The 13,940-nt window shown below is 36.5% G+C and overlaps 1 protein-coding gene across 1 annotated transcript in view; it reads left to right on the forward strand.

Moving 5' to 3' along the window:
• Positions 1-13,940, forward strand: part of DST (dystonin) — a gene marked incomplete at both ends in the record, with an annotated part of 299,020 nt that overhangs the window by 156,336 nt on the left and 128,744 nt on the right. The window contains 18 exons of the mRNA XM_080615920.1: positions 357-450; positions 800-954; positions 1,799-2,261; positions 2,349-2,477; positions 2,669-2,746; positions 2,856-3,017; positions 3,159-3,263; positions 5,018-5,113; positions 6,114-6,239; positions 6,628-6,780; positions 7,022-7,176; positions 7,306-7,432; positions 8,532-8,715; positions 9,709-9,866; positions 10,195-10,373; positions 10,571-10,709; positions 11,516-11,709; positions 13,651-13,813. Coding sequence (XP_080472046.1) covers positions 357-450; positions 800-954; positions 1,799-2,261; positions 2,349-2,477; positions 2,669-2,746; positions 2,856-3,017; positions 3,159-3,263; positions 5,018-5,113; positions 6,114-6,239; positions 6,628-6,780; positions 7,022-7,176; positions 7,306-7,432; positions 8,532-8,715; positions 9,709-9,866; positions 10,195-10,373; positions 10,571-10,709; positions 11,516-11,709; positions 13,651-13,813 — 2,860 coding nt within the window. The remainder of the gene's footprint in view (positions 1-356; positions 451-799; positions 955-1,798; positions 2,262-2,348; positions 2,478-2,668; positions 2,747-2,855; positions 3,018-3,158; positions 3,264-5,017; positions 5,114-6,113; positions 6,240-6,627; positions 6,781-7,021; positions 7,177-7,305; positions 7,433-8,531; positions 8,716-9,708; positions 9,867-10,194; positions 10,374-10,570; positions 10,710-11,515; positions 11,710-13,650; positions 13,814-13,940) is intronic.

A 13,940-nucleotide genomic window follows, 5' to 3' on the forward strand; every position in this document is an offset into this window, starting at 1 on the left:
TCTTTTAATTTTTCAGCAAATGTAAACAGCCAGAAGGACCGTGCTCTAGACGTAAAAATGAATAGCAGTAGTTATAGTTATCATAGCAGTGATTCAGTGTTTAGCAACAGTACTAGTGCTCGAACCAGCGTTGACTCTAACGAGAATTTCCTTTCTGTTAATTGTGGTCCCACACTGATTAAATCTTGTATAAGCTTTGGTAATGGCACCTTAGAAGGAAACAGGTAACTTGGCATATGTATTTGTCCTTTGTGTTAGATGCTGTTTGTTTGTTTTTAAAGTCATGCAACATGTATAGGAAATATAAATAGTATTAATGATTATTTATTTTTCTGAAATGTTCTGGCATTACCTAGGTTGGAAATGCTGCAGCAGATTGCAAACAGAATTCAGCGGGACAGCCGGAGCTGTGAAGAAAAACTAATACTTGCCCGGAATGCTCTGCAGTCTGTAAGTCAGTTCGTGATTCTAGTGATTTTACGTGTCTGTGTTCATGAACTTAATGCAGTTGAATGGTTTCTTAAAAAACAAACAAACAAAAAAACCCTTTAGGATTTTTAAGTGCATAGTTAATAGTTGCTACTTTTATTTTCTTTGTACTGTTAATTTAGCATTTCTTTGAGAAAATACCAAAAATTGCCTTGAGTGAATTCTGTTACATTTTTTCTGTCAGTAGTTAGTTAAAAAGCTTTGCAGTTGCTTCAAGATCAGAAGTTTCTACAAAAATACTAGGAATTCTTATAGTTAATTTCTGTTTGGTTTAGCTGCAGGGCTTAATGGCTTTCTCTTATTTATTCAGGACACAAAGCGGTTGGAGTCAGGGCTCCAGTTCCAACATGAAGCAGAGATAGCTGGTTATCTTCTTGAATCTGAGAACCTTCTCCGCCAGCAATTGATTAACACCCAAATTCTTACTGATGGAAAATACTATCAGGCAGACCAGCTTGTGCAAAGGTACTTTACAGTGTATTTGTATGAATAAATAAGTACATGGATACCCATTATGGACAACATCTTCAAATCATTGTGTTTATGGATAAACTTAATCTGTCACTGGACACCCAAATAAAGGTTATCAGGTATTCTGGTGGGTACATTGCCCATAAATGTTGAAGACAAGAGGAGCTGTTAGTACGTATTTGTGAAAATGAAGTCATTCATCAGAACATGACTTTAATGTTTAGTGATACCTGAGTATAAAGATGTTAGCTTGTATTTTTGCATCTAAAATGCTTTTAGAATTTGCTAATTTTGATTTAAAAAATGGAGGCAGGATATCTGGTGATAGCTGTAGATGTCTTAAGAGGTAATAGGTGGGGTAACATTAGCTTATATGTGGCAGAGTGTGTACAGTCTTGGCAGAAAGATGCATTTAAACAGCATAAAGCAATTTTATGAAGAAGTGGCTCTGAAGTTTTTCAGAATTCATCCTGGACTGGGTAGGATCAAGCACAGAACAACTCCTTGGCAGTGAGCTAACTGCAAGTGTTTGATCTGCTGCAACGTGTAGTATCTTGTAAGATTTCTGCTTTGCTAATTGTTCCCTGGAATTGTGTATGGTGCATGCCAGTGCCCATACCATGCTGATTTTCTAGTCATCGCCTGATTTCTAAATGTTATCAGTATTTTTATAAGCTGACATACTCTATACCCTCTGATAGAAATGCTTTTTTATAAATATTTAAGTACGACTAAAGTGTAAGAGATCATGTGAATTCATATTGCTGTTTAGTTCAACATGATAAACCTTAATCATCAGCATTCATCAAAATGATTTTTATTTATTTTATTTTAACAGAGTTGCAAAGCTTCATGATGAACTGATGGCCATACGGACCGAATGTTCTTCTGTGTACAACAAAGGGCGTGCACTGACAACAGAGCAGACAAAGCTGATGATATCAGGAATAACTGAAAGCTTAAACTCAGGATTTACAACAAATCTAACCCCTGAATCAAATGCTGCAATGACCCAAGGTTTAACACCTACTTTGACTTCTTCCAGCTTGACATCTGGCCTTTCATCAGGTCTTACTTCCAGACTGACACCAAACATCACTCCCGCTTACACACCAGGCATCCCACCACGGTTAATTCAAAGCTATGTGACAGGAGTAGACAGTGGGACTCTGCAAACACTCAAACTGATGCAAATCAGGAAACCTCTTATGAAATCAGCTTTTGTGGATCAGAATTTACCAGAAGAGGAGGTGAACATGAAATTTGTCCAGGACCTATTGAGCTGGGTGGAAGAAATGCAGGTAGCAATCTTTATAGAAACAGTCTGCTTCTGGTGATTACATTTATTCCTTGTAGGTCATGGCTAATTTTTCCTTCTTGTTTGTAAGGTGCAACTTGATCGAGCAGAATGGGGTTCAGATTTGCCAAGTGTTGAAAGCCATTTGGAAAATCACAAAAATGTCCACAAAGCTATTGAGGAATTTGAATCGAGCCTTAAAGAAGCTAAAATGAGTGAGGTACAGCACCATACTCTTTGTTTCTTTAGTTACTTTCTTACTGGGTGACCCATGAACTAATGCTGAATTTTTGAACTATCTGTCTTAGTTTTACTTCTGATCACTAGATGACGCATCATGAAATCAGTAGATCTAATAGTTTAACATATCTAACGTATTTGTTGTCTTTTAACCTCATATACCCAATACAGATCCAAATGACTGCCCCTCTTAAACTCAGTTATGCAGAAAAATTACACAAACTGGAGAGTCAGTATTCAAAACTCTTGGTAAGTTTGTGATACGTCTCTGATGCTCAGCTTTTCAGTGTACATCATCTTTGATAAGGGATGAGCTTTAAATTCTGATATCTGTAAATCTGTTTTCTTTTTAATTAAGAACACATCAAGAAATCAGGAAAGACATCTAGATACTCTTCACAATTTTGTGTCTCGTGCTACCAGAGAGCTGATATGGCTCAATGAAAAAGAAGAGGAAGAGGTTGCTTATGACTGGAGTGAAAGAAATACCAATATAACAAGAAAAAAGGAATACCATGCAGTATGTATTACTAGCGTAACACAGAGAGAATACTTAAATCATCTTTCAGAATTCAAGAGATTCCTAAAACATTTCTGTGTTGTTTTTTTTTTTTTTTTTCTTTTTTTCTTTTTTTTTTTCTTTTTTTGTCTGGAAAAAAAGGAGTTAATGAGAGAACTTGATCAAAAAGAAGAAGTTATTAAATCAGTTCAAGAAATAGCTGAGCAATTGCTTCTTGAGAATCACCCAGCCAGGCTAACCATTGAGGTAAGTTAGTAAAAACTATGAACAAGAGAACAGTTTTGTGATTTAATAGACTTTAGATTTTTGGGGAAAAGAAGATAAGTTCTAACTCACAAAGAATTAAACAACAAAACTCTAAATAATGGGGCCTTTTTAATTACCTCTTCTATGTCGCTGTTGTGTTTTTGTTTCCAAAAAAAGTAAAAACATCTTGGGTTGCTTAGATAAAACCCTCCTGAAATTTAAAATCAAAATTTCCAGAGTTGGTCTGTGCAGATATTTCTGGTCATGCGTGCAGCTTTTAGAGTTGTTGGTACAATTTGCATTGGCAGACTGGCAGCACAGAACAGTCCTTATGTGGTTTCTCTCCTGTTGTACTGAAAGAAGTTTCAGTAGAATTTTTTTGTCACTTATGTACAGGTTCCAATTACTGTTTAGGGTTGGTTTCATAATGAAAAGTGTTTGGATGTTAAAAATCTGACCAGGTGATGTGATTTACTTCAGGATTGAATCAAGCTCTATATTATAGGTAAACCATATACAGAAAATTTATTGTAGCTGTTGTAGGGTCATAGCAAGTTTCCAAAGGAGAATGTAAAATGCTTTGCCCTGTAGATCTTCAAGAAAAGAGTAAATGCAGACAGTGAGTGGTAAAAATGGGAACAATAAAACGTTGTCTTATTGTATAAGAATTAAAAACCAGAGAGGATGGATTTTTATGGTTCTGTAGCTCAGTGAGTTTATATCTGCATAAATTGGAAACATGAAGAAAACTCCTCCCTTCCTTCCTTCTCATGACATTTACTTTGAATAATAAATGACTTTTCATGTAACATGGAGAGTTCTGTTCCTTAAAAGTATATGCTGTTCTAATGGCCTCTTATCAGTGGGATATACTTAATATATGAATATATTAAATATGCATATTATGAAACCAGACCGTCACAGTGAAAATGATTATGCAGGTTATGATGTCTGCAATAATGCTATATTGGGACCTTTCTTTTTTTTTTTTGGGGGTGGGGGTGGGGAAGAGAAATTTATAGGAAATTGATGCCTTTTCTGTGAAAGAATCTAGGTATTAATGCATCATTTTGAAATTCGTTGAAACCAATGGAAAAACTCTTGAACTCCCTGAGAAGCACACAGAACTGAAAAATTCAGATACTTGGCTGATTTCACAAAGTCAACAGTACCCTCTGCTGGTGAGCACTCTTGCAGTGCATCTCTAGTGGCAGCACACTGCAGACAATATAGGAGGCATCAATCGAGTAGGGTTATGTTCTTTAAGTTGCTGTCCAACTGCTACGCAAAATCATACATTGCAGCGAGTCCTCATCAATTATTTTTATTGTGTATTCAGTGTTATTATAATAGTTTGATTTTTCTCCAGGCAGGAATCCAGTTATTGTGACTGAGTAGAGGCACAGAATTGCAGATGAGCTGAGCTTAGACTGGGACAACCTCAGTAGATGTTGTCCAGCCCCTGCTTAAAACAGTGTCAGGGCTTTTAATGGCTGAATTCTGGATATGCCTGAGGATGGTGATTTCACAGCTCCTCTGGGCAAAATTTGTTATGTTTGACTATGCTGTACGGACAGGTTTTTTTCTCACATGTAATTGGAATTTTCTTTGCTGCAGCTTGCTTTTCCTGGGTGAGGAGGTCCAGTGTTGATGTTTGTGTTTGCTACATTACTTTTGTGTTTCCCAAGTTCTGTAATTGTATACGTGTTTTAATTTTAATTTCCTTTTGTAAAAGATATCTCTGTTCTTTAAAGGCCTATAGAGCTGCAATGCAGACACAATGGAGCTGGATTCTTCAGCTCTGTCACTGTGTTGAACAGCATTTGAGAGAAAATGCTGCATATTTTGAGGTAAGAAAGTAAATAAATAAAAATGTGAAATGTTTTTGAGATTTTTCCGCAGTCAAAAAGTTCTACCAAACATGCTAGTTGCTGTCTCACAGCAGTTGTAGAATTGACAATTATCATGTGCAATCACTAGATGGTAAGCCTTGCTCCCACAGTGTTACCAGATCTGTATTGTCTTCACTGCAGTTATATCAGTTCACAGCAGATGAAAATACATCCTGGCATTTTTTCAGAGTGCCACAGCTGCAAGTAGAGATTCTGAGGACAAAGACATGTTCTCTCCCTGTCATGTACAACTGCCATCAATACAGCTTCTGCAGATGATGTAGAGGGGAAGGTGGTTGGTGATGCCCAAGGGAGAACATATTGTGGGTGGTTGTTACAGGACTACCCAAATGGAAACAGAATGTAGGGGGAAGAAATGGGAATTCTGGATTTAAGAAATGAGGTTTCAGGGACAGATGGGGTGAGGATTATCACAGGACATTTCCCTTCCCAGTTGTGCTTACCCAGGACCGTAGTACGGAGGTGCAGGTGCCCACACAGAGCTGCCAAGTGTGGCAGCTCATTTCCCCTCCTACATGAAATGGTTGCTCCAGGGTGCTTGCTGGATTTTGCAGCTAGTTTGCTGCAGTTTGTAGGCTTCATCTGTTCTTGACATATGAAAGCAATTGTAATTCTAAAGGAAGTAAGAATCACTTCAGAAAAAAATTTCCATTGCAGGAACAGTAATTAGCTAAGGTTGAATAACTGCTGAATTCATTTTGCGTGTAGGTAGTACCGAGAATAACTGGTCTTACAGTGTGTGCCTTCTTGAAGAGTACTTTTAGACATGAAATCATGAATAATGTTGCGTGGCGAAGCAGTCACATCAAGCTACTAGAAAAGATTGTTTTTAAAGAGACATGACTTCATAGATGAAGCGATGAAAAGCTTGATAGTGTAGCTGTTTGTATACTTTTTAGGTTGTTTAAAAATAACCCAGATATTTATCTCATCCTAGTTTTTCAGTGATGCCAAAGAAGCCATGGAATATTTAAAAAATTTGAAAGATACCATATACAGAAAATATAGTTGTGATAGATCAAGCAGCCTTCATAGGCTGGAAGACCTTGTCCAGGAGTCTATGGTAAGAATTCAAGGATCCTATTAATGTGAGTTACAGTTAAACAGGAAACGTGTAGATTATAGTTGAATATGAAAGATGTGTTAAAATTATTCCTTTAAAGTGAAGGGGAAAAAATTATTTTTTAGAACTTACAGTTAAATAAGTGTATCTCTCCATGTGAAATGACTTTTTCATAACTCTGAAATATAGCTCTATTTATTTCTTTATCTTTACAGTCCCAGATATTGTGGGAAAACAGTGGCTTCAGAAAGATACTTTTCTTGTAATATGTATTACTTTTAAGAAACACAGTAAAAGAAGTCATGAAAAGAAAAGCTTAACAGGATCAAAGAAGCAGCACTGTACTCTAGCCATCTCTTCTGATGTATTCTTCTCTTAACTGTTTTAGGAAGAGAAGGAACAACTCTTGCAGTATAAAAGCACAGTAGCAGGCCTTGTGGGAAGAGCAAAGGCAATAATTCAGCTGAAGCCAAGGAACCCTGACTGTATACTCAAAACATCCATCCCAATTAAAGCCATCTGTGACTATAGACAAATTGAGGTTAGAAACTTGAATTTCCTCAAATAAATTAGAGATGTGAGAATTAAGCTGAAGTTTCATTAATTACCATGTTTCTGGTGAATGCTGGGCTCTAAATTTCTTCCACCCTACTAAACAAGAGCAAATACTTGTGTTGAACATTGGTTTTCTTGTTCTGTTGCTTATTTGTTGACACCATATACAGAAGGGCTTTGTAGAAGTATTTTGTAATTAAATGATTCTGCTTTTCTGTTAATACTAGATAACTATTTACAAAGATGATGAGTGTATATTAGCAAACAACTCCCATCGTGCTAAATGGAAAGTCATTAGCCCAAGTGGTAATGAGGCCATGGTTCCATCTGTATGCTTTACAGTTCCTCCACCAAACAAAGAAGCAATAGATACAGCTAACAGGTAGGGAGAAAACAAAACACTTTAAAATAATACATTTATATGAAGCTTGGGTTAAAGTAACACCTTAACTTTCTTTTCCCTGTTTCATGTGTTACTGTGATCTAAAGTTGGAATCTTTTTATGTTTCAGGATTGAACAGCAATTTCAGAATGTTCTGGCCCTTTGGCATGAGTCACATGTAAACATGAAGAGTGTGGTGTCCTGGCATTACCTGACAAATGAAATTAAAGCAGTTCGAGCTGGCAATGTCGCCTCGGTAAGTGCTATGTCTAGGAAAGGCCTTGTAGCCATTCACTGCAGTTCCCAGAAATGTATAATCAACAATTTGCTGCCATCTTCATCTTCTGTGTGGGAATAGCTGGCAGTGGCCATGGTGGTTATCACTGTGCAACATTCTGCATTTGTCTAAGCAGCCATACAGAGATATATTAGGGGAAAGAGAAGAGCGGTGGTGTCATGAGAGTTACCTGCACCCTTATTGTACTGATCTCTCTAGTCACCTGCTTTCAGCAGAGGGGCAGGATCTCTCAAAAGGAATGATCAGTGAAATTTGTTCTGCAAGAGTCTAGCTTTCTGAATTTATGTTGGAAGTATCTGGGGAGATTAATTAGCTTCATGAGGCTAAGGTTAATCTTCATGAAAACACCCATTATTTCCTTGTGCTGCAGTTTCTTACTAATGGTTGAACAGCCGTGAAGTGACAGTCTTTCAGCTGAACATTTACTTCTTCATAATGCATTTTTTTATTCTGACACATATCTGTAACTTTGGATGTTAAATAACTGGCTAGGATCAGTTTGTCAGAAATGAAGTACTGATACAGATCAAAATGCTATTCTTTCTGGCTAAAACAGTGTGTGAGATCACTGGATTGCACAATGTTAGATTTATAGCATAACACTATTTTATACAATAGTTTATTATACAATATTGGTGTTATTTGTCCACAAACTGTTGAAATAATGTTTGCAATACCCAAAATGACATTTTCACTGAATTTCCCACTGTTGCTGTTTGAAAGAAGGAATCTGAAATAATTCTTGAAGTGTCCCTACTTTAATGACTTCTGCTGGTTGCTTGTTGCTATGTGGCAGTAGATGGAGCAATGGTGTCTGATGTAGGGTTGGCTTAACGCAGCCCTTTGCTGGAGTTAAAGATAGAAAAGGATTTTATGGTGGGTGTAAACTATCAGTTGTCAAGTGGACTCCAACTTAAGAACAAGCAAGCTTTCAGAACCTTGATTCTTTGACTTTATCATCTTAGTAATTGGGCAGTGTTGCTTTTTGATAAAAAGCATTACAGGGAACTGTGTGAGTCATTGCTGATCCTGCCTTGGGTTTTATAATTTGTTGCAGATAAAGACAATGCTGCCAGGTGAACATCAGCAGGTTCTAAGCAATTTGCAGTCCCGCTTTAATGATTTTATGGAAGATAGCCAGGAGTCCAAGATCTTTACAAGCTCCGATACAGCACAGCTGGAAAGGGAAGTTAATGTTTGCAAGCAATACTATCAAGAGCTTTTGAAGTCTGCAGAAAGAGGTAAAACTTAACTGAGAACAGTAGAAAAATGTCCTCTGAAAAGAAACTGTAGTTCTTGATGCAACTTCTCTCTGAATACAAGCTCTAGTGAATCACTCATTTTATGTTTGTATTGTTAATTCCCTAGTTCTTCTAACAACTAGAGAGCCTACGCACAATTTTAAGTGTGCACAATTACATAGTACAGAAGCTCTAAGTTTTTTTAACTTTATATATATAGAGCTATGTCAACATATTGATGTGTTACTTAATATACAGGATGCTACAAAAAAATTTATATCAAAGAATCTATTCTGTGCATTACAGCTCACTGTTTAGTCATGCCTGCCTTGTTTTTGAATGCTGGAAATGCATCTTGCTTACTTTGTTGAGTTCATAATGGAATTGAAGCTTTTTTCACACTATTATGGCAAGAAAAGTGTCCGAGATATTTTTCTTGCTCCACAGAATACCTGTAGTTACTGTTGTCTTAACTGCGTTTCTAAATATAGTAAGAACAGAAAGCCTCAAATATGTGTTCTGATTTACTGTCAAGTAGCTAATGACTTAAAGAAATAACAGTAGTGCAAAGCTGATTAATGCATCAACATAATTCACTACACTTAAGGAAGGATGTGCATCTGAGAGAGAGGATTTAAAAATAAAGAAAAAAGCCCTGGAGGTTTACTGTAGTATTGTGCCTGATATCATCTGACTGAAAGAATCAGTAACTGAGTTCAGCAGTTGTCTGCATAGGGGTGGTGCCTGTGTCTGGGATGAATGGTCAAAGATGTATGCTAACTTTTCATGTCTGAGGAGGTTATCTCATAATAGCTAATACTTAAGGGTTCCTTAAAGTTTGCATTATAGCCAGAATTCCAATTGAAACTGATGAGATTTCAGCCAGTTATGAAAACACCTGTAGAATAGTGACTTTATAAAGCATTTCATTAGAAAACATGGTGAAAATGACATGATGGCTTTGTTTGCTAATGTGTGTGTTTCTTTCATCAGAGGAGCAGGAAGAATCTATTTACAATCTGTACATCTCTGAAGTCAGAAATATCAGACTACGGCTGGAGAGTTGTGAGGAGCGGTTAATACAGCAGATCCGAACCCCAGTGGAAAGGGATGATGTGCATGAAAACTTGGTTAGGATTTCAGAACAAGAGGTGAGCTCCTGAGAAAGGCTGTTTTACCTAGGAAAAGAGTTTTATTTTAAGAGAGATATATCCAGATGTTTTGAGTGTGCCACAGACCTTCCTGGCTACGCCTTGGAAAGATAAAGAGTCAAAGATTAAACTTGTGTTTGTGAGAAAAGAGATGCCAGTAAATGGCAGCTGTTAGTTTCTCTCTTATGCATATGTTCCCTTTTTCAAAAATTAATGATGTCCACATAAAACAAGCAAAGGAGATCAGACCTGTACTGATTATGATAGATAGAGTATACATCAGGTTGATGTAGGATAAAAGCACTGTCAATCACCTTTCGCTTTACAGGAACTGAAGAAAGAACTGGATCGACTGAAGGATGACTTGGGAGTCATCACAGATAAATGTGAAGAGTTTTTCAGTCAAGCTGCTGGTTCACCTTCAGTCCCTGCTCTGCGCTCTGAGCTCAGTGTTGTTATTCAGAACATGAACCAAGTTTATTCCATGTCTTCCATTTACATAGATAAGTATGTAATAGGCCATCTTCACGTATGTTTTAGTTTAGTTTTGTCTTCAAAATAAATTAAAGATATTGGTATGATACTACTGGTCACGGAAAAGGGAGTTAACATTTTAACATATCAAGTGATATGCAAAGGCTGAAAAAAAGTGCATTGAATGTTGTTATTTATGGTTCAGTTAACAGGAGATTACTGTTTTTCAGATTAAAAACTATAAAATTGGTGCTGAAGAACACCCAAGAAGCAGAATTGTTAGTAAAACGCTATGAAACTAAGTTGTGTGAAGAAGAGGCTGTAACAGCTGACAAGAACAATATTGAAAATCTGATGGGTACATTGAAGGTAAGAGTTGGCTGGTACCTTTTCATGGGCAAATTAAAAAAAGATAGGAAAACTATCTGTCTTAAAACACCTGTTTTAGTTAAGCTGTACTTATATCAAAAGTTGGCTTATGTATTTGGAAGAAAGTCTCAGAAAAAAATGAGAGCTTTGGAGTATCAGGAATTGAGTAGTTTGCATGTGCATTCCTGCTGTTTGGAAATGCTTCGAAGTATCTGAACTCCCACGAGTTCACTTACTGGGAGTTCACTTACAGCACTTAATGCTGCCATAAGACTTATTTTTTGACTCTTCAGAAGGTAGCATATGCTTAAGGTAACATAAATATATTGTTATTAAATGTGCCACAATAACATTCCTGCTGTTGCTATGGTATACTAATCAGGGTTTCCTAGGAGGTTTGGCAGACATCTTTCAGAAAGGACGAGATTGAAATTCATCATTTTTTGTGTGCTGCATATACCTCATTTTAATATTGTAAATAATGAGTAATGCTTTTTGTTACATAGAATGATTGGCATCTAGCTATTGATTTTTTGAAAGCTGTCGTGTAGAAGATAAGCATGGTGATTTGCTGTCTCTGTTTTGATCTATGTGCTGTGGGGGATGCTGCTACTTAGAATTATTTTGTCAGTTCATAATTGCTAATTAATTGCTTCAGACCAGTGTATGAGCAACCAGAAGTAAAATACTCATTTAAGCATTTTTTCGTTTATTCATTTATACGTCTTACTCGTGCACAATACTAATTTATGAAGTAGTCTCATAATTTAGGAGATATTTACAATTTATCATTTATTACATACTAGCAATGGAGATCTGAAGTAGATGAGAAAAGACAAGTGTTCCATTCCTTAGAGGATGAACTGCAGAAGGCAAAGATGATCAGTGATCAGATGTTTAAAATGCACAAGGAACGTGATCTTGACTTTGACTGGCATAAGGAAAAAGTTGATCAGTTAGCCGAGAGGTGGCAAAACATTCATTCTCAAATTGAAAATAGGTTTGTATAACTTTCTGTTATAATCTGTTCATGTTTTATGCTGGTTTTGTTGTTTCTGAGGAAGAATAGTCTGAACTGAATGTTGAAATAGGTCAGAAGAGTTTTCTGAACTCCTTGTGAAATGTACTAAGGTAAAGGATTCTCAGCTTCTCTGTGCTGCTGCCACTGTTGTCTTACATTTCCACAGGAAATGTCTGTGACTCTTGAGCACCAGAAGATTGACAAGATATAGAAACTTTATTTATTTCTAACTTAATGAGACACAGTAGAGAGAAACTGGTTTTTTTTTTTTTTTTTTTTTTCTTCTTTTCAAAAAAAGTGCCCAGAAATGGCGTGCTGTTCTGTGGAAATACCATCTGTTTTTCCAGTTCTGATAGGCTAAACTGATGAGCTTACTCATCAGTTACGTGGGATTCATGTTAACTTGCTTTTAATAACTCAAGTGCTATGTCTGGAAGTCCTTAGCTTCCATTGACTTCTGTGATAATTTTGTCACAATAACTTTTGGTGCAGTGCCAGTATTTTCTTCTGGTGTGCAACTCTTTCCATGCAGCTTCAATATCCAGTTGAGATCTTGCTAACAAGAGAATTAAAGATAGTGCTGTTGATAAAAAAAGTTTATACAACAGCCTTTCACATTTTTGCCCTTGTTTTCTAAGACATGAATAGCCACTCAGGTGCAATACTGAAGTTGTTCACTTGTAATCAACTAATTTAATTGCCTCAGTTTAACATTGCTGGAAGTTAAAAAGAAGATGGGTAAAAGCTGACTCATTTAAAGCTGACTGCAGAATGGCTAACTTTAAATCTACCTCAGATTTTTCATTGTTTGATAGCATGACATAATTTAAACAATAAATCAATAGTTTTATCATCTATAAGGTACTGAAGTGTTCTTATTTCCTCAGAGTGTAAATGTGAACCACATGCTTTCCTCACAGGACTATATCCTGAATAGAAGATGACAAAAAATTACTGTTAATACATAGTGGCTTCTAGTGTCAATAGGACAGATTGCAGTAGTTGCATCATGGAGCTGTAAACAAGCTGCTTTCTGCAAATGTTTGCTCTGCTGCTTCCTAACAGTTTGACACTGATGATCATTATATAAAACGTGTACAAATATTGGCTGCAGTTACCATGATCCTTTCTCTTTTCCATGGTTATTAGCTTTAAAACATGCTGAAGTACGAAATCTGAGTTTCCTCTGCTCTTTTTCAGTCTCCTTGTGGCATCTTTAGAACAGCGCTAGAGCGATTACAAGTATTGATTCCAAGTTAAGCTCTAAGAAATTGTTTAATAAGTATGTTTACCCTGCAATGTTTTAAAGTGATCATGTTTATATGATCTTTGAAGTATGGTGTAAGGAAAGAAAAACTGTCAGTGTTCTCATCAGTATGGAAGCAACTTTCAAAAAAACCACACCACTCTCAGGTCAAAAATAGATTTAAAAATGGACTTTGCAGGATCAGTTGCTTTTGCACTTTAGAATATTGAAAGGCTTTAGTCTTAGTGTAACTCCTGTGGTTTTGTGGGAGGCACAGAGTATGGTGAACAACTACTTAACTCCAGCACAGCACACTCCTCTCTGACTCACATAGGTCACATTTAATAATCTTACTTCTTATAACAGAATTAATGGCTTTTGCAGAGCCTCCTCTCTTGCTTGGGGTTTCCTTTGCTCATGGAATTTCAAGCAGTTCAGCTCACTAATAAGGGATATATGCAGAGTTTCTTCTGTAGTAGGATCTCTGCTGAGAATCTTGGTGTGTGAGAAGTTAAATTACTGTTTAGTTAGTGTTATTTTAGTATCCTTATAGTGTGAGCTATAGCAGACCTAAAGCATCCAAAGCCTTTAAAGTTCTATTTGGTTTAGTGTTGCACTTTTTGTCTTTAATGCTCATCTTCCCCCCTTTGTCTTATCTTCTAAAATAAAATCAGGTTGCGTGACTTAGAAGGTATTAATAAATCTCTGAAGTATTACAAAGATACTTACAATTCTTTGGACACTTGGATTCAACAAGTGGAAGATACTCAGCGAAAGATTCAAGAAATCCATCCTGAAAATAGCAAAGCATTGGCTAAACAGTTGAACCAGCATAAGGTATGAAAAAGATTTCATTGTAGAAAAGCAACAAAGGATGACCGGATAATTAAAACATCAGTTTAACACAGTGCTGTCAGTCATGTTTCTTGATATGGGGTCTTTATATCCCTCATCCCTTAAACTG

The sequence above is a fragment of the Psittacula echo genome (assembly GCF_963264785.1).
Source record: "Psittacula echo genome assembly, chromosome: 4".
NCBI lineage: Eukaryota > Metazoa > Chordata > Aves > Psittaciformes > Psittacidae > Psittacula > Psittacula echo.